The 25,722-nt window shown below is 44.8% G+C and overlaps 1 protein-coding gene across 1 annotated transcript in view; it reads right to left on the minus strand.

Moving 5' to 3' along the window:
- Positions 1-1,341: 1,341 nt before the first annotated feature.
- The window catches only part of radx (RPA1 related single stranded DNA binding protein), an 88,227-nt gene continuing 63,846 nt past the window's right edge, over positions 1,342-25,722 (minus strand). The window contains exons 14-17 of the mRNA XM_072595573.1: positions 11,659-11,744; positions 9,090-9,380; positions 7,513-7,701; positions 1,342-1,688 (exon numbers count right to left, since the gene is read on the minus strand). Of these exons, the coding sequence (XP_072451674.1) occupies positions 1,564-1,688; positions 7,513-7,701; positions 9,090-9,380; positions 11,659-11,744 (691 nt within the window). The 3' untranslated portion in view covers positions 1,342-1,563. The remainder of the gene's footprint in view (positions 1,689-7,512; positions 7,702-9,089; positions 9,381-11,658; positions 11,745-25,722) is intronic.

Below are 25,722 nucleotides of genomic sequence, written 5' to 3' on the forward strand. Positions count from 1 at the left end.
ATTGAATTCTGTTACTAATCTCACCGTAGCCCACGTTACTCAGACCCTTATAAGAATTTCCACACTTCATGTGCCTGGATTAGGCCAAAAACAATGTCTTTGAGCAGCAAATATTGAGACACATAAACGGAATTACTCTCAAAGGAGAAACTTCATCAGTCTTTTTGTTGCTAATTCCCCACAAATTTTGAAGGAAAGCTCACAAACCTTAATTTGTCACGTTTGCTGTCTTTCATTATACGTGAAATGTATCATTGCTAACAAGATGGGTGGAAATGAGACCATTCCAAACAGATTGCCGGATGCCAACTTGTTTACTATTGTGACTCATTGACCACTTAACATGTTGGCCACAAAATAAAACAGCAGGCGAGAATCACACATCCTACAGCTCAGTTGAAGCTGGTGGTGCAGTACACTAAATTGTACCGAAACATTAAACTATAAAGCATGCTGCAAGTGAACAATATTAACCAGTTTCATTGCTTCTAGCTGCAGAATAAAACCCACAAGCCTATCCAAAAATAAAAAGAAATCACAAAGGTTAATGTGTAAAATTAAACCAATCCAATGATTATGGTCCATGACTTGGGCATTTTATATCATCAACCTCCATCTTCCACTGATCCTCCTCTTCCTGTTCTGAGGGGATTTACATGTTTCACTTCATCCAAGGATAACCTTCATTTGTGGCTATTGTTAATGAACCTGCTCAGGTGGATCATGATATGTCTTGGACAGTTAAGACTTGAACCTAGGCCTTTCAAGGACACTAGCACTGTGCTACAGGAGTTGTTTGTCTTCATTTGTAAGTTTAGACATTGAGCGTCAAAAGCTGTTGCTTCACACAAGCACCAAAGTCCACCTAGCCTTGTTGTCCAATGATGTCCCCTACTTGGGGTCACTGCAGAGAGCTGGTGTTCTGTCAAGGGGTTGAATTTAGACCCACATCATATGTGAATGACACAGAACCACATGAGGACTTAATCACGCATTGGTGGCATTGTCCCATTGAGCATTGTCTTTGGACAGACTTTGTTCATGGCATTTAATGCCAATCCCAAATTGCTCTTGAGAAGGTGATAGTGAGCTGTCTTGAACCGGTGAGCAAAATCACATGATGAGTGCCAGCCTGCGAATGTGCATGTATCTCCTACATGACCAACATTGATAGAATTGTGTAACACAGTGTTAATGTTACTGGACTAGAAATGGACTGATCATCCAGGGTAACCCACCAGAGCAACAGCAAATTTAAAATCCTTGGGTTTGTAGTAAAAAAGCTAGCCTCATGAACTCATCAAGCAATTTGATTCATTGATGCCATTGTTCACTCTAGACCAGATTTAATCCATAGATTTATTTGAATATGTACACAACCATTGGTGAAAGTTTAAGTTAAATAAACTGCTACAGAAAATATTTATGATAAAATACTATGAAGTCTTCAACTTGAGGTTGTCATTCTAAGGCAGTTGCGGGAAAGGTAAATACAGTTTCTGGAATGCAGGAAAGGGAGTGCATGTTGTTGAAATTAAGTCCTCAAAATGGTCTTAGATGATTTTATTCAGTCATTCTATACATTTTGTGTAGAATCACTTCAGACTTGCCCTCACCGTGATGGCACACATCAAGGATACAGATCACACGTGTATTGTCCAGGTCAGCTGCTGTCTTTATTATCTGATCTGCAAGGAAGCAACACAAGAAAACTCTTAGTGTTTTGGAATGTTGTTTCGTCAGACAATCCCAACTCCAAGAGAGCCCTGAGCGTCAAGAAGCAAATTACAAAATGCTTTTCCAACTGCTTCACCTGAGAAAATGGAATTGTGTTGAAATTGGTGACAGATTTTGATTGAGTAAATGGAGAGAAATCAGTTTCCACTGGTGGGAGAGTCAGGGACCACAGAACATGGATCTGAGGTGACTGGAAAAAAAACCCAGTGATGACATGAGCAGTTTTTGTTTTTTAGCTCCAAGCGGTTGTTGTCTGGAATGTAGGTTTGGTGGTAACTTTCAATAGGCAAATGGTCAAATATTTGAAAAGGATTTTCAGGGCTGCGGTGAAAGAGCAGGGGAGCCAGACTCATTCTTTCAAAGAGCTATCACAGACATGATAGACCAAATGGCCTCCTTCTTTACAGTAGGTTCAATAATAAGCTACTGAGTTAAATCAAGTGGGAAACCTTTCATAGCTACATGACAGACAAGTATTTTCCATATTCTAATACAATCAGGTTATATGCTGGGTAACAAAATTTCTGTGGGGCACATGCCCACTTTTCTGCCCATTAATCACACCCAAGTTTCCTTTGCCTAGTCCAGCGAGACTGTACTTGCTGCCCCAGTGTAACAGAGGAAACTCTACTGTCCAGTCACCCCCTCACAGCCAAGCTGCTAACCACAGCCTCAGCGTCAACTGCACTGCACAGGCATGCAGTGCTCTCTCTCTTTAAAAACACTTGGTTAAAATTTTAACCAGTACGTTCAGTGAAACGCAAGGTTTCTCATTGACAATTTTGACCAGCCATTTTATGCAAAACATTTGCGCTCCCTTAAAGCTTTCAACTCCTGAAAGAATCCTGTGACAAATAATTATCTGACAAAAAAAGACACCCAGTCAGAGAAGAGCAGACCAGGGCGGATAGCCAGAGGCTTGGTCAAAGAGTTTGGTTTTAAAAAAAGGTGTTGGCCTTCTCTTTAAAATCCTTCTGTGTTATTATCCCACTTTGATCCAAAAACATTCCCTTTGAGCGCTGACTGGCTTCTCAACCTGACTCTTCTCAACCTCACCACCTCTATCTTTGGGTGACACAGTGGCTCAGTGGTTACCACTACTGCCTCACAGCACCGGGGACCCGGGCTCAATTCCACCCTCAGGAGACTGCCTGTGTAGAGCTTGCACATTCTCCCCGTGTCTGCGCGGGTTTCCTGTGGGTGTTCCGGTTTCCTCTCACAGTCACAAAGATGTGCAGGTCAGGGTGGATTGGCCATGCTAAACGGCCTGTTGTGTTTGGGGATATGAAGGCTTGGTAGATTAGCCATGGGAATTACAGGGTCGGGGGGGGATCGGGGGGTCGGGGGGGGATGGGGGGATCGGGGGGGTCGGGGGGGGTGGGGGGGTCGGGGGCGGGGGAGGGGAGTGGAATCCTCTTTGGAGCGTTGGTGCAGTCCCAGTGGGCCGAATGGCCTCTTTCTACACTGTAGGGATTCTATGATCTGTCTTTGAAGGCATTCTTCATCGCAGCTTTTCGATCATGCTTCCGGCCACCTTTCCTGCCTGACCTCATCAGTTGCTCCTTCATTCCTTTAAAATAAAAACAGAGAGATACTTTCCACTTCTCCACTTCTGGTGTTGCTCAGGGAGATCACAGCTTTCCTTCTACATATTCCCAGTTGGGATTTGGGGCGGTATTACTGGGTAGCAATTACAAAATCCCCTTTGGAGCAGCAACTCTGGCTGATGCTCCTTTCCATGTTACATACCCTCACCCTCAGGAATAAGCGAGCTGTTCAAGCCGAATTCGAGTCCCAGTACGATACTGTGTGTACCTTGCCAGAATGCTTGCAACAATCCCTACAGAACTACTACCTTGTTCAAACATGACGTACATTTCAGTTGTACAATCCAGAGAAAGCAATCTACACAGACTGTATTAAAAAAATTAAAGCACAGAAAAAAAAGCTGGAAAAACTCAGCAGGTCAGGCAGCATCTGTGGAGAGAAACTCCACAGTTAACATTTAAGTTATCATCATGAGGACTGAAGACAAATTCGGTAGACTCATTTAAGATGCGTCTGGACAGATGCACGAGCAGGTGGGGAGCAGAGGGATACAGATGCTTAGGAAATGGGCGACAGGTTTAAACAGTGGATTTGGATCGGCTCAGGCTTGGAGGGCCGAAGGGCCTGTTCCTGGGCTGTAAATTTTCTTTGCTCTTTCTTTGTCCTTTGCAAATCATTGGAGTTGAAACGTTAACTCAGTTTCTCTCTGCACTTGCTGCCAGACCTGCTGAGTTTCTCCAGCATTCTGTGTTTGTTTCAGATGATGATCATCAGGAGTATCTTGCCCTTACATATAGAACATAGAACATTACAGCGCAGTACAGGCCCTTCGGCCCTCGATGTTTCGCCGACCTGTCATACCAATCTGAAGCCCATCTAACCTACACTATTCCATTACGTCCATATGCTTGACAACTTAAATGTACTTAAAGTTGGCGAATCTATGACTGTTGCAGGCAAAGCATTCCATACCCTTACTACTCTCTGAGTAAAGAAACTACCTCTGACATCTGTCCTATATCTATCACCCCTCCACCATCACCACACTTGGAAAAAGGCTCTCACTGTCCACCCTATCTAACCCTCTGATTATCTTATATATCTCTATTAAGTCACCTCTCAACCTTCTTCTCTCCAACGAAAACAGCCTCAAGTCCCTCAGCCTTTCTTCATAAGACCTTCTCTCCATACCAGGCAACATCCTAGTAAATCTCCTCTGCACTCTTTCCAAAGCTTCCACATCCTTCTTATAATGTGGTGACCAGAACTGTACACAATACTCCAAGTACAGACGCACCAGAGTTTTGTACAGCTGCAGCATAACCTCATGGTTCCGGAACTGGATCCCTCTATTAATAAAAGCCAAAACACTGTATGCCTTCTTAACAACCCTGTCAACCTGGGTGACAACTTTCAAGGATCTGTGTACATGGACACCGAGATCTCTCTGCTCATCTACACTACCAAGAATCTTACCATTAGCCCAGTACTTTGCATTCCGGTTACTCCGACCAAAGTGAATCACCTCACACTTGTCCGCATTAAACTCCATTTGCCACCTCTCAGCCCAGCTCTGCAGCTTATCTATGTCTCTCTGAACCTACAACATCCTTCGACACTATCCACAACTCCACCGACCTTAGTGTCGTCTGCAAATTTACTAACCCACCTTTCCATGCCCTCATCCAGGTCGTTTATAAAAATGACAAACAGCAGTGGATCCTTGCGGTACACCACTAGTAACTGGACTCCAGGATGAACATTTCCCATCAACCACCACACTCTGTCTTCTTTCAGCAAGCCAATTACTGATCCAAACTGTCATATCTCCCACAATCCCATTCCTCCGCATTTTGTACAATAGCCTACTGTGGGGAACCTTATCGAACACCTTGCTGAAATCCATGTACACCACATCAACTGGTTTACTTCTCATCTACCTGATGGGCACCTCAAAGAACTCAATAAGGTTTGTGAGGCACGACCTACCCTTCACAAAACTGTGCTGACTATCCCTAATCAAATTATTCTTTTCTAGATGATTATAAATCCTATCTCTTATAACCTTTTCCAACACTTTGCCAACAACTGAAGTAAGGCTCACTGGTATATAATTACCAGGATTGTCTCTACTCCCCTTCTTGAACAGGGGAACCACATTTGCTATCCTCCAGTCTTCTGGCACTATTCCTGTAGACAATGACGATTTAAAGATCAATGCCAAAGGCTCGGCAATCTCCTCCCTGACTTCCCAGAGGATCCTAGGATAAATCCCATCCGGCCCAGGGGACTTATCTATTTTCACACTCTGCAGGATTTCTAATACCTCTTCCTTGTGAACCTCAATCCCACCTAGACTAGTAGCCTGTATCTCAGTATTCTCCTTGACAACTTTGTCATTTTTTAAAGTGAATACTGTTGAAAAATATTCATTAAGTGCTTCCCCTTTCTCCTCTGATTCCACACACAACTTCCCACTACTATCCTTGATTGGCCCTAATCTTACTCTCGTCATTCTTTTATTCCTTAAATACCTATAGAAAGCCTTAGGGTTTACCCTGATCCTATCCACCAACAACTTCTCATGTCTCCCTCTGGCTCTTCTGAGCTCTCTCTTTAGGTCTTTCCTGGCTACCTTGTAACCCTCAAGCGTCCTAACTGAGCTTTCACATCTCATCCTAACATAAGCCTTCTTCTTCCTCTTGACCAGAGATTCCACTTCCTTTGTAAACCACGACTCCCGCACTCTACAGCTTCCTCCCTGCCTAACAGGTACATACTTACCTAGGACACACAGGAGCTTTTTCTTGAATAAGCTCCACATTTCTAATGTGTCCATCCCCTGCAGTCAACATCAAAAGTTTAGGTTGAATGCTTAAAACTGGACTGTACTTAGCAACAAAAAGTACAAACATGCATTTGCATAGTAACTTTCCAAACCTCAAAAGATCCCAATGTGCTTCACAGCCAATTCTGAAGTATAATCACTGCTTCAATGTGACAGTTGATTTGTACACAGCAAACCCTACATCCAGCAATTTGATAATGACCAGATAATCTGTTATGATAGTGCTGTTTTGGAATAATTCTGCTGACCAAGGCTTTAAGGAAGATCTGGCATTTCTGCTCATGTGGAATCTCTTACGCTGGTTGGAGCTGGTATTTGTTATCGTCTTTAAATAGTGCGGCACTCCCTCGATATGGCACTACTGTGTCAGCTTGGATTTTGTGCTCATGTTTCTGATATAAGCTGTAAATCCATAATTTTCTGACTCATGGGGAGAATTCTACCACTGACTCCAGCTCAGGCACCATGGTGACTCAGTGGTTAGCTCAGCTGCCTCACAGCGCTAGGGACCCTGGTTCGATTCCAGCCTCAGGTGACTGTGCAAAGTTTGCACATTCTTGCCGTGTCTGCGTGGGTTTCCTCTGGGTGCTCTGGTTTCTCCCACAATCCAAAGATGTGCAGGTTAGGTGAATTGGCCATGCTACATTGCCCATAGTGTTCAGGGATGTGTAAGTTAGGTGCATTAGTCAGGGGAAATGTAGAGTAATAGGGTGGGCACATGGGTTTGGGTGGGTTACTCTTTGGAGGGTCGGTGTGGACTTGTTGGGTTAAATGGCCTGTTTCCACACTGTTGGGATTCTCTGATCAACTAAAGAGCATTTTAATGACACAGCAGGGTGGTGCAGTGATAACACCACTGGACTAATAATGCACAGATTTGGTTAACTTTATGGTTCACCTGTCCCCATCTCAGCCAGCAGAATTTAAATTTGATTAAATGAGTAAGTTGTGGAATCGAAAGCTAACCTCAGGAATGGAGACCACAAAACTATTGTCAGTGGCCATAAAATCCCAACTTGTGTGAAATTTAATTAATTAACAAATTGTGAAGGTGTAAACTCGCCTCAGTAATGGTGACCGTGAAATTATTGATTGCCGTAAAATTCCATCTCATTCACGAATGTTCTTCAGGGAAGGAAATCTGCCTTCCATTTTTGGTCTGGCCTATATGAGAGTCCGGGAGCTACTGCAAAGTGGTTGATTCTTAAATGCCCTCTGAAACCTAAGCTACTCAATTCAAGGGCAACAAGGCATGAGGGCTGGCTTTGGCCACACGTCATGAAGGAAGAAGAGGAAATGCTTGCACATCAGCACTTCAAGTCTATCGATTAGTCATGCTAAATTTTTTATTCAGATCAGTGCTGCAGTCCGATTGTTACCTGGATAGGAAGATATCTGTTTCGGCCGGTCATTATCTGCAGTCTGTTTATCACAAATGTAACCACTGGTCATCACTGAGGCTACAGTGTTATCATGAACATCCATCGATAGACCCAACATGCGATGACTGTTATGACTCATCACAACTGGGAGAAACACAACATCAACTGCTACTTGGTGGTTGACACCTGTATCAAAACAACAATCTCTCCTTTAGAACAGACAACCCAATACTTGAAATTATTATATGCTCATATCTCAGGCTGTTAGCTGCATGCATTGCACCAACTGAGGAAGACTTTGGATACACTGAATAAGCAGAAGTAACTCTAGAAAAAGGCTGTTTCAATGTCTGATGCTGAAATTCTGCCATCAAATTCCTGTGTATAAGTGCAGAAATTGACATTTGTCTCTGCCATATTAGCAGAGATGCTAGCTCACTGATATTTACTGAAAAATGCATTGCTGGGAAAGTGCAGCAGGTCAGGCAGCATCCTAGGAGCAGGAAAATCAAATCCAGGAAGAAGGGCTTATGCCCAAAACATCGATTCTCCTGCTCCTTGGATGCTGTCTGACCTGCTGCGCTTTTCCAGCAACACATTTTTCAGCTCTGATCTCCAGCATCTGCAGTCCTCACTTTCTCCCACTGATATTTACTTCTTGGTTGCAAGTTTAACAAGTTCAGTGTTTCCCTCTGTGTATGAAATGTGAATTGAGAGTAGAAGCAAGGAAACTTGACAAAGTGTACCTGATGTTGCCCACCATGGTGTCAGGAGTAGTAAGTCTATGACTTTCACGTGAACTGTTGTTACTGGAGGATGAGCTGCTACATTTGCTACCTGAAAACTGGATGTTCAGATAGATTTTCTACATCTAGAAGTTGCACAAATAGGAATGTGGTAATGACTAACGAATCAGCTCCATTGGTGTTTGTTTAGGGAACAACCCCTGGCCAGGACCAGTGGTAACTTCCTGAGGGAACAGATGGCTTTAGGGAGGCAGGGGGCAGGGAGGAAGGTCTGGGATTAACATCCTTCCTTCCTACCTTTCACTGCACCTTGTCACTGTTTCTGTTACATGTCCAAGACCAGATCACCATGTGTTTTCTCCAAGTATTACTTGAGGTATAAATATTATCCAGTACAAGTGAGATCATTCCAACTTTCTTTTTCAAACTGGGATCATTTATGCTGACTTGAGGACAAACAGGGCTTTGGTTTAATGTCTTATTTAAAATGTGGCACCTTTCTGTCAATGCAGCATTCCCTCAGCACAGTATCAGTCTCTGGCTCTTGCATTGGGACTTGAACACACACCATTACCTTGACAGATCTCTGAACAGGTAAGGAATCGAGGAATACAAACAGTGTAGGTGAAAAAGGATTTTAGTTCAGAAAGGGATCATGTGCCGGTGCAGTCTCAATGGGTTGAAGGGCCTGTTCCTGTGCTATACTGTCCTGTAAAAATTATGACTCAGAGATGACAGTGCTACTCAATAAACCAAGCCTGACACCACATACGATATTACAGTGCATTCAAAACATACAACTGAATCTTTAATTTTGTGTTGCCTTACCAACCATCGTCACGGTGTAATAGCCATGGCAACAGGCAGACGCGAAGCTCTGTAGCTCCATATTGGAGACGGCTGTAGCGGGACTGCACTCTGTGGCCTGAAGGTTATGCTGCTGCATCAGGAAGTCCCGGTGTTTGTAGACAAACCTCCGTGGAATGCTCTCGGGAAGAAGCTGGCCAAAGTGCAAGTGCTCTGACAGGTGTTCTCTGATCTCTGACCAGGTAGGGCTTCTCCACGTATATTTTGAGTTGCCATCAGTTGTAATCCCTGTATCACACCTTCCATAATCATCTGAATTGAAATTAAATCCATCAGAAACACATGGATGACAATTATTTTGAACCGTGACTGAATCACAGCACAATGGCCCTACATATAGATAGAGGATATGACTAGAACACTGTCAGGTTCTAGAGCGTGGTGCTGGAAAAGCACAGCAGGTCAGGGAGCATTCAAGGAGCAGGAGAATCGACATTTTGGGCATAAGTCCTTCATCAGTAAGCATTCCTGATGAATGGTTTATGCCCGAAACGTCGATTCTCCTGCTCCTCGGATGCTGCCTGACCTGTTGTGCTTTTCCAGCACCACACTCTCGACACTGAACTCCAGCATCTGCAGTCCTCACTTTCTCTAATGTCAGGTTCTGACAAGATACCACAGTAATCACAGCATAGGTTCCAAGTTATAAAGGTCATCTGGATCCTTTAGTATTTTAGTCACTGGAGTTTAGAAGACTGAGTGGGGGAATCTCATAAACCCAGAAAATTCTATCAGAACTAGACTGAGTCAACTCAGGAAGGAGATTCCCAATGACAAGGGATTTTAGAACCAGGAATCACAGTCTAAGGATATGGGGTAAGCCATTTAGGACTGAGATGAGGAGAAATTTCTTCACCCAGAGAGAGAAATTCTCTGTCACAGAAAGTGATTGAGGCAAGACATTGAATATTTTCAAGAAAGAGTCAAATTTGGTTATGAGAGCTAAAGAGATCAAAGGGAATGGGGAACAGAGAACTGAGTTGGATGATCAACCATGATCATATTGAATGGTGGAGCAGACTCAAAACGCTCAAACGGCCCACTCCTGCTCCTATTTTTTATGTTTCCAGGATAATGCCACTTTGCACATTCAGCGCATGGTACTACCTGAATGTATCAACCACTAGTTTTCTGCTAACCTTTACTGACCTTTCACATATGTTGTACAGCCCCAATTGTTCATCAAGCAGAAATAGAATTCGAAAAAAAACTATGGAGTATATGTGTCATTGGGTGGGAAGTGAAAGGTTGTCACTGAAGTGCAAACTTTCTAGTCAACTGCTGAGCTGGCCAACCTCATTCTTGTGAAAAAGGATACAAGATGGAATGGGGACAATTCAGCTCATTGTGCTTGGACTGCTTCTCTGAGGGAACAACATGCCCTGTTTATTCTTTCACGGGTTGTGCCTTTCAGAGGGAAGTGAAGATTCAACTATACTGTTGTGGGTCTAGAATCAGATGTAGGCCAGACCAGGTAAAGATAACCAATTTCCTTCCCTACTTCTGTTTGCCGAATGATTGATAGTGACAGTGGTTAGTATTGCTGCCTCACTGCAACAGGGACCTGTGTGTGTGTGTGTGTGTGTGTGTGTGTGTGTGTGTGTGTGTGTGTGTGTGTGTGTGTGTGTTGGTTTCCTCCAACAGTCCAAAAATGTGCATAATGTCCATGGCTCTGCTGGCTAGGTGGATTCACCATGGTGGGTAGGGGGTGGGTCTAGGTGGGATGCTTTTCAGAGGATTGGTGTGGACCCAATGGGCCAAATGACTTGCTCCCACACTGTAGTCATTCTACGATGGGAAGTCCGTAGCTTCATCACTGCAACTAGCTTTCAATCCCTGGTTTATTAATTACATTTAAATTCCACCAGTTGCTGCAGTGGAATTTGAACTCATGTCCATTCCCACACTCTCAAGCATGAGCATGGATTACATTAATGCTACGCCACTGTCTCCTGTCATGACACTTTGCCCTCTTCTCTTGAGAACTTGCACACAGTTAGATCCTATTCTGTGTGAAACAAAAACGGAAAACAATATCATCTATTGATATAGAGTCCAAAGCTCTCTACAGCCAATGAAGTCCTTTTGAAGGTGGAGAACATTGTCAGCGTTTGGACCCCCAAGGTCCATGTGTGACAGCAGCTCCTTGGAAGCAGAAACCAAGAGGTGCTATATAAATGCATTTTTTCTTAAAAACTGAGACACAGCAGGAAAGGACAAAGCTCTCACAAAAGGTGGATGCCAATGGGATCTGCCCAACATTGGGTCCACTCCCTACTGATTCTGGAACCCCAGCAGTTTACCAGTCTGAGTATTTCCACGCTGATCTGACAAAGGAATGTTTAAAAACTGAAAACAACTGCGGGTGCTATAATATCTGAAACCAAAACAGAAGTCGCTGGAAAAGCTCAGCGGGTCTGGCAGCACCTGTGGAGAGAAATCAGTTCACACTTGGGTTGAGTGACCCTTCCTCAGAACGAAGAGGGTGTTTTAGTTGAGCCTGGGCTGGTTGAGAACAATAATGTCATACCTTCGTTGGGTGGCACAGGCTGTTCTGCAGCTTGGGAGGATCCTTTGGTGCTGGCTGCGACCTCAGCATCTTGTGCAGCTGCTGGCCTGTTAAACAGAACATCACTGAAAACCAAGTCACAGCAGGTAAGGGGAGTCACCAGATCACACATCAATCCCACCCGGTAATTCTGCGTCAGCATTGGCTCACTGGTAGTACACCAAGACCTACCTGTCAGAGTGACTGATAAATACAAACATTTAATGATTGATTGATTGATTATTGCCGTACGTGCCCAAGTATAGTGAAAAGCTTTGTTTACAAGCGGTACAGGCAGATCGCAGTGAGCAAGGATGTACAGATCAAAAAGACTTAGACAGAGGCATACAGGTTACGTTGCTTATTGAGGCTACAGTGCCCGTTCATCAGTCTAATAAAGAAGCTGTTCTTGAACCTGTTGGTGCATGTGTTCAAGCTTCTGTATCTTCTGCCTTCAGGAAAGAGGTTGTCGGGGAGCATGATCATATTGAATGGCGGTGCAGGCTCGAAGGGCTGAATGGCCTACTCCTGCACCTATTGTCTACTGTCTATTACCAGGGTGTGATGGGTCTTTGAAGATGTTGGCAACCATTCCGCGAGCTGTGTAAGTGGAGTGAATGGATAGAAAGTTGGCTTCAGTAATGGTCTGAGCTGTGCACACCACCTTCTGGAGTTTCTTAGGGTCCTGGGCAGAGGAGTTGCCATACCAGGCCATTATGCACACGGACAGTACACTTTATATAGCTCCCGTCATGATTTCAGGGTGTCACAAAGTGCTTCATCACCAGTCATGGAGGGGTCGCCCTGTTAGAGCAGAGGATAAGGGGAATTATTTTTTCCTCTCTGAGGATTGTGCGACTTTGAACTCTCTGTCTCAGAAGGTGGTGGAGTAGGTCACTGAACATTTTTCAGGTTGACCAGGGTGGGTTCTTTTCAGGGCAGGCAGAGTCAAAGGTGTTCAAGAGTTGGATGAGGACGTGGAATTGGGAACACAAGCAGAACACAAATGACCTTCTGCATAACACAGCCTGCTTGAAAGGCGAATGTCTTATTTCTGCCACAAATTCATACACAGAGGAACCTCGATTATCTGAATATCAATTATCCAAATTTCGGATTATCCGACGGAGATCTCAAGATTCCGATAAAAACATTATGTCAAAGAGCTGTTTCAACCTGGATCCTGTCTCTTGTTTACAGGTACAATGATTAAAAACAAACTTGGCTCACTGAAATGCTGCCAAGAACAGTCTTGGACATTGGCTGGAGCAGACAGGGTTGCGGGAGGCTGGCGTGGGGTGGGAGCAGAGAGGTAGGGGTCAGGGTGGGGGTGGATGGGGTTTGGGGGCTGGCAGAGGGAGCGAGGTGGAAACAGATGGGTTCTGGGGCCGGCGGGTGGGTTTGCAGCAGATGGGATTTGGGGCAGGCGGGTGGGGGCGGGGCTAGCAGGTGGGTGGGGGCTCACGTACAGTGTGCTACTGCCTAGTCTCCTGAACAGGGAGCGGACTTAACAGAAAACTCTGCGGCCCAGAGGAAATCAATTAATCAAATAATCAATTATCCGAATGAAATAGTGCCCGCCCATCTCGTTTGGATAATCGGGGTTCCTCTGTATTGAATTGATTTGAGTTTTTATCGTTGCATGCACTCAAGTACAAAAGTACGACAGCACAGTTAAAAGTACAATGTCGCCACACAAAATGTTCCATTTTAGGTACAAAATAAGAGACGGTATAAAGAAAGAACAAAGTTTAACGTTTAACATGGGAGTAATTACAGTACAGGTACACAATTCTTTATCCGAAATCTGAAAAGCTCCAAAGTCCAAATTTCTTTTCATGGAGTTTGGAGTGTCATTTTTGTGTGAGAACAGGTGACCCAATTCCACACACACTCTCATCACATCACTCAGACCCAGCATGACCCAGCCCTGGCAAGCATCAATTGTGTCTCAGCGCTTGTACTATTCACATGTACACCTGCTGTTAGGTCATTATTTTTTAATTTCACTGTGAAATGTGTCATTTATTCCAAAATCTGAAAAATTCCAAATTCCAAAAAACAACTGGCCCCCAAGGATTTCGGATAAAGTATTGTGCACCTGTACAGTGTAAAATATACCAGGTAAGTTTAAAGGTTACAGATGACGGACCTTCTTTGTTTTAAGTAGAAAATAGAGTAAAGCTGAAAGTTCAAACATTACAGTCTTTCTCAAGTGCTCAGCCATGGTGGGACCACACTCCGAGGAATCACCTCGAGACCAGATGTCCACGCTGAGGTCATGCTGGGCCGAGAGACCACCACGTACCTCTCAAAGACTGCCGTGCTGGGCCGAGAGACCACCACGTACCTCTCAAAGACTGCCGTGCTGGGCCGAGAGACCGCCATTGGAGTTGCATCCAACCAGCGAAGTGGGGAATATTCTATCACATCCCTGACCTGTGCCTGTAGATGGGTAGGCTTTGAGAAGTCAGGGGTTGAGTTACACGCTGCAGGATTTTCAGTCCCTCACTTAATAATTTTCAGCCCAATGTTTGCTCTTACATGGTTATATGTGGTTGGTCCAGTTCAGTTTCTTTTTTTCAAATGAAAGTAGCAATGGGATATGGTAGCACAGCAGTAATGTTACTAATCCAGATTAACAATCTAGAGGAACAGTTTAATGTTCTGGGAATATTTGTTCAAACCCCACCATGCTGGCTGGTGGAATTTAGATTCAATGAATAAATCAGGAATTGAAAGCTAGTTTTGTGTCTTTGATTGTCATGAAAGCCTCTGTGGTTCACGAATATCATTCAGGGAAGGAAATTTGCCATCCTTACCTGGGTTGGCCTACATGTAACTCCAGACCCACAGCAATGTGATTAACCTGGCCTACTCTCTGAAAGAGGCCAGTAAGCCATTCAACTCAAAGGCAACTTGACATGGGCAAGACCAACCTGCAGACCATTGAAGAATTAACAAAGAAATTTTGCCTCGGACAAAGTGAGGACTGCAGATGCTGGAGATCAGAGTCGAAGAGTGTGGCGTTGGAAAAGCACCCGTCTGGTACAAACAGATTTAACACAAATTGGAAAGATGTGCCATAGGATGTGGGGAAAATCGAGGGGAGTGGAAGCAAGTTTGATCCTTCTTTCAAAAGAACCAGTATAGATGGGCTGAATGGACTCATCCTTTCCTGTGTGCTTCTATGCCAGTTTGTTGGCCAATTATACTCAATTGACCCAAGTGTTCAAAAAATGCAAGTCACTCTCAGGATCGGTTATCTTGATTTGGAAGCTGGGTGTAAGAAAACAATGCCACTATTATAACCGTCTGGAGTCATTCATCACAAAAAAAAACTTCTGCAGCTCTCTGAACAAGAAGTACAAAAACCTCTATGTATGAGCTCTATTCCTAACAGTGCTCTATTCCCATCACAGAGGGTGGTAGGTGCTTTGCCAGCAGAGGTAGTAGAGGATTCATTTAAGGTGTGTCTGGACAGACATACGAGTCGGTAGGGAGCAGAGGGATACACATGCTTAGGAATTGGGCGATAGGTTTAGGCAGTGGACTTGGAGCGGCTCAGGCTTGGAGGGCTGAAGGGCCTGTTCCTGGGATGTACATTTTCATTGCTCTCTTTGTTCTTTGCTTCAGATCCTCAACCAAGTATGCCAATATGTACTCCAATTTCTGAGGAATGGTCACTCAACTTGAAATGTTAACTCTTGAGTTTTCTCCACAGATGCTGCCAGACCTGCTAAGCTTTTCCAGTAATTTCTACTTCTATGTATTAAACCTGATTGCTTTGTTGAGATATGAATTTTTCCAGGGTTAGTCATACTGCAATTCAGTCATTGGGCAGTGAATGTATTTCTTGAGTAAAGTACAATTATTATTATGAGGCATTAGCAAGAATGTGAAATAACAGTGCTACATTACAGCTCTGCTTAATCACAAAGTCCTTGTGTTCCGAACATATAAAGGTGTGGTTCCCTTTCAAAATGTACTTTAAAAGTGTGGGTCACAAACTACTTTAAAGTCATCAGATAAGACAAATACGTCATCTATTCACAGACTACACGTCACAAATTCTCAGAAGAAGCAAAGTTTCTTGAAAAAGGGCACAGAATTATCAAAAGCTTTCTTTTTTTTTCTGTTTGGCACTTCTCCTTTTAATAGTTTCCAAGAAGTTGAGTGACATGGATTAGTACACTATTCATTGTCCAGGCCAAGCTGACCTGAGACTGCTGTAGAAAACAGCTCACAGGCTGGAAATAAGAACAGAAACTTCTGGAAAATATCAATGGCAGCTGCAGAGAGAAACTGAGTTAATGTTTCAGGTAAAATATGACTTTTTTTGGAACTGGAGAGAGAAGTGTAATTCAAAACAGAAAGTGCTGAAGAAACTCAGCAGATCTGGCAGCATCTGTGGAGAGAAAAACAGAGTTAGCATTTCAAGTGCAGTAAGCCTCTTCAGAATTGGATGTTACAGACCCCATTTATTTTTTCTCTCCACAGAGGCAGCCAGACCTGCTGAGTTTCTCAAACACTTCCTGCTTTCATTTCAGATCTCCACCATCTGCAGAGTTTGGCTTTTACAGAGAGAGAAATGTGATGGGCTTTAGATTGTTGAAGATGATAGGGAGGCAGAGGAAGGACAGAGAGGTAGCTCAGGGATAAGGGAGTGAGTGGGAGAGATCAAATGAGAAAAAGTGCCGTGGAATAGAGGGCAGAGTGAGTGGCTCTCTCTGTTCACCCAGTTTCTCTCTTTCCCCTGGCATTCTGCCTGACCTGTTGGACGCTTTCCACCATTTGCTCCTGATGACTAGAGAGTCTAGAACTGGGGATCACAGGCTAAGGATACATAGTTGGCCATTTAGGACTGAGATGAGGAGAATTGCCTTCACCAGAGAGTGGTGAGTCTGTGGAATTCTCTGCCACAGAAAGTGGTTGAAACCAAAACATTAAATGTTTACAAGAAGAAATTACTCATTGTTTTTGGGAGGGAGCAAAGGGAATGGGAGATGGTGGGAATTGAGGACTGAACTGGATAATCATGTTGAATGGTTGAATAGCCTGCTCCTACTCCTATTTCCTATGTTTCTACTTTTGTTCCATTCGCAGATTCAGATATGAATTAGATCTCTCAGTTGGATTGAATATTTTGTGAGAATTACTGCTATTTGCTCTTCCTCAGCATCACTCCAGTCTCCAAGAAAACTTCAAGGTTGTTCAACAACAAACTGCACTCACATGCAACTCTTGGCATAATAAAATGTGGCAACGCACTTCATGTGTGTGAATTAAACGAAATTTGATACTGATCCACACAGTTAGGACGAGGCCAAAGAGGCAGGTTTTGAGCAGCATCTCAAAGGGGAAAGAGAAATAGAGAAATAGCAAGAGAGAGAGAAAGAAATGCTGAGGGAGAGATTTCCAGAGCTTAGGGCCGGGTTGCAGGAAGGCAAAGTCACTGGTAGTGGAGGAATTACAATCAGGATCATGAAACAGATCAGAATTAAAGGAGCACAGATATCTTGGAGAGTTGCCCGGCTACAGGAGACTACAGGTTCAGGGAGGACTAAGGCCGAGGAGGGAGCTGTAAACCACACTGAGCATTTCACACAGGAGGTGATGCCAAACCAGGTCACTCAAACCACTGACAGTCTTCTCCAGTGTCAGAACTGCTACAGCCTAGTTTGCTGGGAACTGGCAGACATTACACACTGTACCTGACCCTGAAGATTGCGACAGAGCCTTTATTTTTCCACTGGCTTTGGTTTTCTCATGTCTCATTGATGATTAACTGGGTAATCTACATGGCAAATAGTCAGAAAGGTGAAGCAGTGCCAAACGGCATCTAATTGTGCTGGCATCACCCAGCTCTCGAAACAAGCTGAGTGAGCCTGATGTAAGTCTGTGACCACTCATTCAGAGGGGCTGTAGGGAAAGACTTGTCTTTACCCGAGTCCTCAGTGTGTTAGACAGCAGCTCCAAATCCAGCCTGCAGCATCAATGCCCATACTACGGGGAATGGCAGCTTCAATGGCTGACATATAATCCATTCACATTCCCAGGACAGCCCAGAGCACTTTATAAACGGTGAAGCATGTTGCAAATTTATTAGATTAGATTAGATTACTTCCAGTATGGGAACAGGCCCTTCAGCCCAACAAGTCCACACCGACCCACTGAAGCACAACCCACCCAGACCCATTCCTCTACATTTACCCCTTCACTTAACACTATGGGCAATTTAGCATGGCCAATTCACCTAACCTGGTAAAAACAATAACTGCAGATGCTGGAAACCAAATACTGGATTAGTGGTGCTGGAAGAGCACAATAGTTCAGGCAGCATCCAACGAGCAGCGAAATCGATGTTTCGGGCAAAAGCCCTTCATCAGGAATGAAGGAAATGTCGATATCGCTGCTTGTTGGATGCTGCCTGAACTGCTGTGCTCTTCCAGCACCACTAATCCAGTAATTCACCTAACCTGCACATTTTTTGACTGTGGGAGGAAACCAGAGCACCCGGAGGAAACCCACGCAGACATGGGGAGAATGTGCAAACTCCACACAGTCAGTTGCCTGAGGCGGGAATTGAACCCATGTCTCTGGTGCTGTGAGGCAACAGTACTAACCACTGTGCCACCGTGCTGCCCATTGCCACCGTGCCGGCCATTACAGTCTCCCTGATACCTCTTTATCATTCACCTGCAGAACATGGGCATCACTGGCTGGGCCAGCATTTATTGCCCCTGCGAAGGTGAGGGTGAGCTGCCTTTTTGAACCAATGCAGTCCATGTGCTGTAGGTTGACCCACAATGGCCAAGAATTTGACCCAGTGACATTGAAGGAACAGGGATATATTTCCAAGTCAGGATGATGGAGGGGAACTTGCAGATGGTGATGTTCCCATGTATCTGCTGCCCTTGTTCTTCTAGACGAAAGTGGTCGTGGGTTTGGAAGGTGCTGTCTGAGGATCTTTGGTGAATTTTTGCCATGCATCTTGTAGATAGTACACACTGCTACTACTGAGCTGTGGTGGTGGAGGGAGTGGATATTTTTGGGTGTGGGGCCAATCAAGCAGGCTGCTTTGTCCTGAATGGTGTCAACCTTCTTGAGTGCTGTTGGAGCTAATTCCATCCAGGCAAGTGGGGAGTATTCCATCACATGCCGGATTTGTTCCTTGTAGATGGTGAACAGGTCTTGGGAAATCAGGAAGTCAGTTACTCGCTGTGGTATTCCTAGCCTCTGACCTGCTCTTGTAGCCACTCTGTTTGTGCTAAGTCCAAATGAGTTCCTGGTTAATGGTAACCCCCAGGATGTTCATGATGAGGGATTCAGGAATACAGGGAGAACCAGCCATTTGGATACAGAACTGGCTCAAAGGTAGAAGACAGAGGGTGGTGGTGGTGGAGGGGTGTTTTTCAGACTGGAGGCCTGTGACCAGTGGAGTGCCACAAGGATCAGTGCTGGGTCCTCTACTTTTTGTTATTTATTATAAATGATTTGGATGTGAGCATAAGAGGTACAGTTAGTAAGTTTGCAGATGACACCAAAATTGGAGGTGTGGTGAACAGCGAAGAAGGTTACCTCCAATTACAGCAAGATCTTGATTAGATGGGCCAATGGGCTGAGAAGTGGCAGATGGAGTTTAATTCAGATAAATGCGAGGTGCTGTGTTTTGGGAAAGCAAATCTTAGCAGGACTTAGACACTTAAAGGTAAAGTCCTGGGGAGTGTTGCTGAACAAAGAGACCTTAGAGTGCAGGTTCATAGCTCCTTGAAAGTGGAGTCACAGGTAGATAGGATAGTGAAGAAGGCATCTGGTATGTTTTCCTTTATTGGTCAGAGTATTGAGTACAGGAGTTGGGAGGTCATGTTGTGGCTGTACTGGACATTGGTTTGGTCATTGTTGGAATATTGCATGCAATTCTGGTCTCCTTCCTATCGGAAGGATGTTGTCAAACTTGAAAGGGTTCAGAAAAGATTTACAAGGATGTTACCAGGGTTGGAGGATCTGAGTTACAGGGAGAGGCTGAATAGGCTGGGGCTGTTTTCCCTGGAGCGTCGGAGGCTGAGGGGTGACCTTATAGAGGTTTACAAAATTATGAGGGGCATGGATAGGATAAATAGACAAAGTCTTTTCCCTGGAGTCGGGGAGTCCAGAACTCGAGGGCATAGGTTTAAGGTGAGAGGGGAAAGATATAGAAGAGATCTAAGGGGCAAAGTTTTCACACAGAGGGTGGTATGTATATGGAATGAGCTGCCAGAGGAAGTGGTGGAGGCTGGTACAATTGCAACATTTAAAAGGCATTTGGATGGGTATATGAATGGGAAGGGTTTGGAGGGATATGGACAGGGTGCTGGCAGGTGGGACTAGATTGGGTTGGGATATCTGGTCAGCATGGATGGGTTGGACCGATGGGTCTGTTTCCATACTGTACATCTCTATGACTCTATGAGTGTCAAGGGGTGGTGGTTAAATTGTCTCTTATCGGAGATGGTCATAGCCTGGTATTTGTGTGGCATCAACGTTACTTGCCACTTGACAGCCCGGACCTCAATATCGCCCAGATCTTGTCGCATTTGAGCATGGACTGTAGGAAGATGCAACAACAAGGTCCTTTGGACATATGAACAGTAGTCAGCTAGTCAGCCCTTTGAACCTGCTCCACATTCAATGGGACCTTGACTGATGGGTTTGTCCTTTGAACACCACAGTCCCATCTATCTCTCACTAATAATCTTTCATTCCCTTGCTGAATAAGATTCTACCTACCTCAGTGATGACACAGTATTAATGTTACTGAACTCATAATCCAGGCTAACGTTATGGGTTCAAATCCAGCCATGGTAGATGGTCAAATTAAAAATCAATATTAAAAGTAAAAATCTCGCTGCTATCAACAGTCATAAAATAAAATCCTTTGAGGACTCATGCTCTGTAAGGAAAGAAATCTGCCATTGTTTACCTGGTCTGGCCTACATACAACTACAAGCAAATGGCTTCTGTCAATAAACACAGGCCCAGGCAGCAAAATCTCTTTCCCCTGAATAAATTATAAAAATATTCAATGAGTTTTCTTCTCCCACCTTCTAAGGTAGGCTACTCCAAAATCGTATAACCCTCTGAGGAAGAAAGAAACTTCCTCTTCATATACAGACTTCTTGTTTTACATGAGTGCAGTGCCAGGTTGATGTCTCACCTAAAGAACAGTACACTCTCAGCACTGCAATGAAGTATTCCACGCTTCAGACTGCAGCTCCAACCCACAAGGGAATTGTTAAAGACACAGCGACAATCTCTCGGCATCAGACCCAGGCCATTCAACAGAATATGCACAGGTTACATAAACTGTGTCATTGATTGACAAATTTACCAAGAAATAAACACTGTTTCAAATTTCTCTGAAGACGTTCGACCAGGAACTCCAACTGAGACGTTGATGGTGAGCTACATTGAGATATACAGTATGGAAACAGATCCTTTGATCTACCTCATCTGTGCTGACCAGATATCCTATACAAATCTAATCCCACTTGCCAGCATTTGGCCCATAGCCACCTAAACACTTCCTATTCATGTACCCATCCAGATGCCTTTTAAATGTTGTAATTCATTTTCTTACTCTTAAACTATTCAAAAATGGCACTGGGCTATGGAGACAGTGGAAAAGCTTTTCACTGCATTTTACGGTTTATCTCACTGTAAGATACAAATGACAATAAAATCATTCACATTTGCAAAAAAAATCATTGATATTAACGTCAGAGTGTCAAATCTGCTTTGGTCAACTTAAGACCATAAGAAATAGAAGTGGAAGTAAGGCCATTCGGCCCATTGAGTCCACTCCGCCATTCAATCATGGCTGATGGGAGTCCCTATGATCTAGAAATGCCTCTTACAGGATTTGTTGATGAAATTGGCCATTCCGAGCTCTTTGCTCTCATCTTTCTGATGACCAATTCTGCTGTATTCCTATACCATTCCTTTTGGAATTCATTGTCCTACCTTAGTCAATCTTCCCCTACTGTCCTTTCCCTCTGTGGCTCGTCCTCAGCGTGAAAATAAAATCCTCCATCAAATCCGTCTAAAGTTAGTCTCAAGCTGTGACTGTTGACCCCATCAAAATTTAGTCACGCAAACCCCTCAACACCATTCTTCTTCATCCTGCTACACACACCCTGCTACTCATCACAGAACAAGCTCAGTACAGGTCCTTCCACACATCGCTCAGTGGGAACATTGTCCACGCACTTCGCTTCTGCTGTCCTGAAAGTAATGCATCACACTTTACTTTCTCTGTCCTGGCAAGGATTACAAATCTTCAGCAAAGTATTCTTCAGGCCTTCAGTTCTAAAGGATAACATTCCCAGTCTGTCAAGTGTCCCACACAGCCTCCGAGCCTGGATACTTGTAGTGCCGTGACCCAACACAGTTACCCGAGCTCCTTGCCTTTATAAATCATTTACTTTATTCTTTCGTGCGATATGGGCATCTCTGGCAAGGCCAACATTTGTTGCCCATCCTGAACTAATGATTTGAGACTCAGACACATGGCTGTCAGTCTGGAGTCACATGCAGGCCAGACCAGGTAAGGATGGCAGATTTCCTTCCCAGAAGGACATTAGTGAACCAGATGGGTTTTTCCAACAAATGCTGGGAGTTTCATGGTCACCCTTACAGAGACTAGCTTTACATATTCCAGATTTTGTTTTTAATTCATTCCACCAGTTGCTGCGTGCCCCCGTACCACTCTCCTGAGCCTCTGGAAAACTAGATCTGGAGTTCCAACCAAGGGGATAAACTCTGTTGCTCTCTCTTCAGATGCTGTCAGAACTGCTGAGTTTCTCTGGTATTTGTTGATTTTACCTTGGGAATACAAATCCAGTGACATTACTACAATGTCACTGCTTCCCTCACTTCCTTATATCACCCTCGATTATTTTTGTGAGCAGCTACTTGTCTAACCTCATGAAGACACTGACAAAGTCCATCGTAAGTCTCAGAACCATGTCACAGACATGCAGTGACTTTGAGAGCAGTCGTTATTCTCTCAGCCAGTATCTTTTGCAAGATTCCCACAGGAGCTGGCTGAGCAGTTAATTTACTTTTGGGGTAGCGTCAGTCAAGGGAGAACACAGTCCCTTTTTTTCAAGTTGCTCTGGAATTTTAACATGCACCTGAACTAATGGATTATGCAGCCAAGGTTTGCAAATAAGCATTTCAATTGAACGATGCCACCTTCAATAACACTGCACTCTCTCAATATCACAGTGGTTGTCAGCATGGATTATACGCTCAATTAATCACTACAGCATTGCCTCTGATAGGAGTCAGGTCCAGATGTCTGACAGCTTGTGGCAAACAAATTCTTCCAATTTCAATCTCTTCAATCTTTGCATTCATTTCTCTGGCCTGACAAACACATTAAGTTAATTAAATTGATGCTTTTTTTGACTTATACTGGTCATATCCAGAACTTACGCTTTTTGTTGCTTGTCAAAGCAATCTACTGCATACCCATTAATGCCAGTAGGATTATATTTGGTCTATGTGCGGAGTGGTGGTGTTAGTTGTCTCATTGTCCAAAGTGGCTGACTGATAAGACGATGGAACTGTTAAAATCAAATGGTGCAGTGTGAAAAGGAGAATTCTGTTTCAAATTTCTTGAAATTGAAAGCAGATGACAGCACAAAGCTGTCAAATTGTTGTTCAAGACCTATCTGCTGCACTAGTGCCCTTATATAGTATGGTCAACATTTGACTCCAGATTTACAGCAACAGGGCTAACTCTTTCTTGCCATCTGAAATGGCCAGGACAGCTGACAAATATCACGAGAACTTTAAAAGGAAGTTGTCTGCAGTGTTAGTGCTTTTTTTTTTGGTGCAGTCGCTGCATCAAGGTCAATTTTCAATTTGCTCCCAACACTTAGAACATAGAACAATTCAGCGCAGAACAGGCCCTTTGGCCCTCGATGTTGCACTGACCTGCGAACTAATGACTCTGAAGAGCGTTTAATTCAAATTAAACTTATTTCAAAACGTGGCTGTGACCATTTAAATTCGGAAGGTTTTCTGCCCTGTTTTCTTTGTAACTTCATAGAAACAGAAAACAGCATCAGGATTCAGCCATTCGGCCCATCAAGCCTGCTCTGCTATTCAGGCTGATCATAGCAGATCATCCTAATCTGTACCCAGTTCCCATTTGGTCCTCCTACCCTTTTGTGCCCTTAGTCCTAAGAACTACATCTACCTTCTTATAAAGTCATTTTTAAAAACGTTCAATGCTTTGCTGGTTCATGTGACAATAATTAATCAAATCAAATCAAAAACTCTCTGTGGCAGAGATTTCCAGAGGTGGGTGGGAACCACAGTGTACATTTGAAATGTTTTCTTTTGTCTGATACAGTCATCAATGTAGCGGAGGAAAAGGTGGGGGGTGGTACCAGTGGAGCTACAGAAGATGGACTGTTCCACATATCCGACGAAGAGGCAGGCCTAGCTGGGGTCCATGCGGGTGCCCATGGCTACTCCTTTGGTTTGGAGGAAGTGGGAGGATTGGAAAGAGAAGTTGTTCAGGGTGAGGACCAGTTCAGTCAGTCGAAGGAGGGTGTCAGTGGAAGGGTACTAGTTGGTTCGGCAGGAAAGGAAGAAGCGGAGGGCTTTGAGGTCTTCGTGATGGGGGATGGAGGTGTCTAGGGACTGGATGTCCATGGTGAAGATAAGGCGTTGGGGGCCGGGGAAGCGAAAATCATGGAGGAGGTGGAGGGCGTGGGTGGTGTCCTGAACGTAGGTGGGGAGTTCTTGGGCTAAAGGGGACAGGACTGTGTCAAGGTATGCAGAGATGAGTTCGGTGGGGCAGGAGCAGGCTGAGACAATGGGTCGGCCGAGGCAGTCAGGTTTGTGGATTTTCGGCAGGAGGTAGAAACGGGGGGTGCGGGGTTGTGGGACTATGAGGTTGGAGGTGGTGGATGGGAGATCCCCTTAGGTGATGAGGTTATGGATGGTCTGGGAGATGATGGTTTGGTGGTGGAAGGTGGGGTTATGGTCAAGGGGGCAGTAAGAGGAGGTGTCCGCGAGCTGGCGTTTAGCCTCAGCAATGTAGAGATCGGTGCGCCAAACTACCACTGTGCCTCCCTTGTTTGCCGGTTTGATAGTGAGGTTGGGGTTGGAGCGGAGGGTTTGGAGGGCTGCACGTTGCGAGGGTGAGAGGTTGGAGTGGGTGAGAGGGGTGGACAGGTTGAGGCGGTCAATGTCACGGCGGCAGTTGGCTATGAAGAGATCGAGAGCGGGTAAGAGGCCAGCACGGGGTGTCCAGGTGGATGGGGTGTGTTGGAGGCGGGAGAAGGAGTCAGAGGGTGGGCGGGAGTCCTGGTTGAAGACGTAGGCACGGAGGTGAAGGTGGCAGAAGAATTGTTCGATGTCTCGCCATGTGTTGAACTTGTTAATCCGGGAGCGTAGGGGGATGCAGGTGAGGCCTCTGCTGAGGACTCCCTCCCTCTGCTCCAACCTCACTATCAAACCGGCAGACTAGGGAGGCGCGGTGGTAGTTTGGCGCACCAATCTCTACATTGTTGAGGCTAAACGCCAGTTCGCGGACACCTCCTCCTACTGCCCCCTTGACCATGACCCCACCTCCCACCACCAAACCATCATCTCCCAGACCATCCATAACCTCATCACCTCAGGGGATCTCCCATCCCACCACCTCCAACCTCATAGTCCCACAACCCCGCACTGCCCGTCTTCCGGAGCTAGACTGGCACCACCCCCCACCTTTTCCTCCGCTACATTGATGATTGTATCGGCGCTACCTCGTGCCCCCACGAGGAGGTTGAACAGTTCATCCACTTTACTAACACCATCCACCCCGACCTCAAATTTACCTGGACCGTCTCAGACTCCTCCCTCCCCTTCCTAGACCTCTCCATTTCTATCTCGGACGACAGACTCAACACGTACGTTTATTATAAACCGAATGACTCCCACAGCTACCTAGACTACACCTCCTCCCACCCTGCCCCCTGTAAAAACGCCATCCCATTTTCCCAA

This window comes from Chiloscyllium punctatum, chromosome 25 (genome assembly GCF_047496795.1).
Source record: "Chiloscyllium punctatum isolate Juve2018m chromosome 25, sChiPun1.3, whole genome shotgun sequence".
NCBI lineage: Eukaryota > Metazoa > Chordata > Chondrichthyes > Orectolobiformes > Hemiscylliidae > Chiloscyllium > Chiloscyllium punctatum.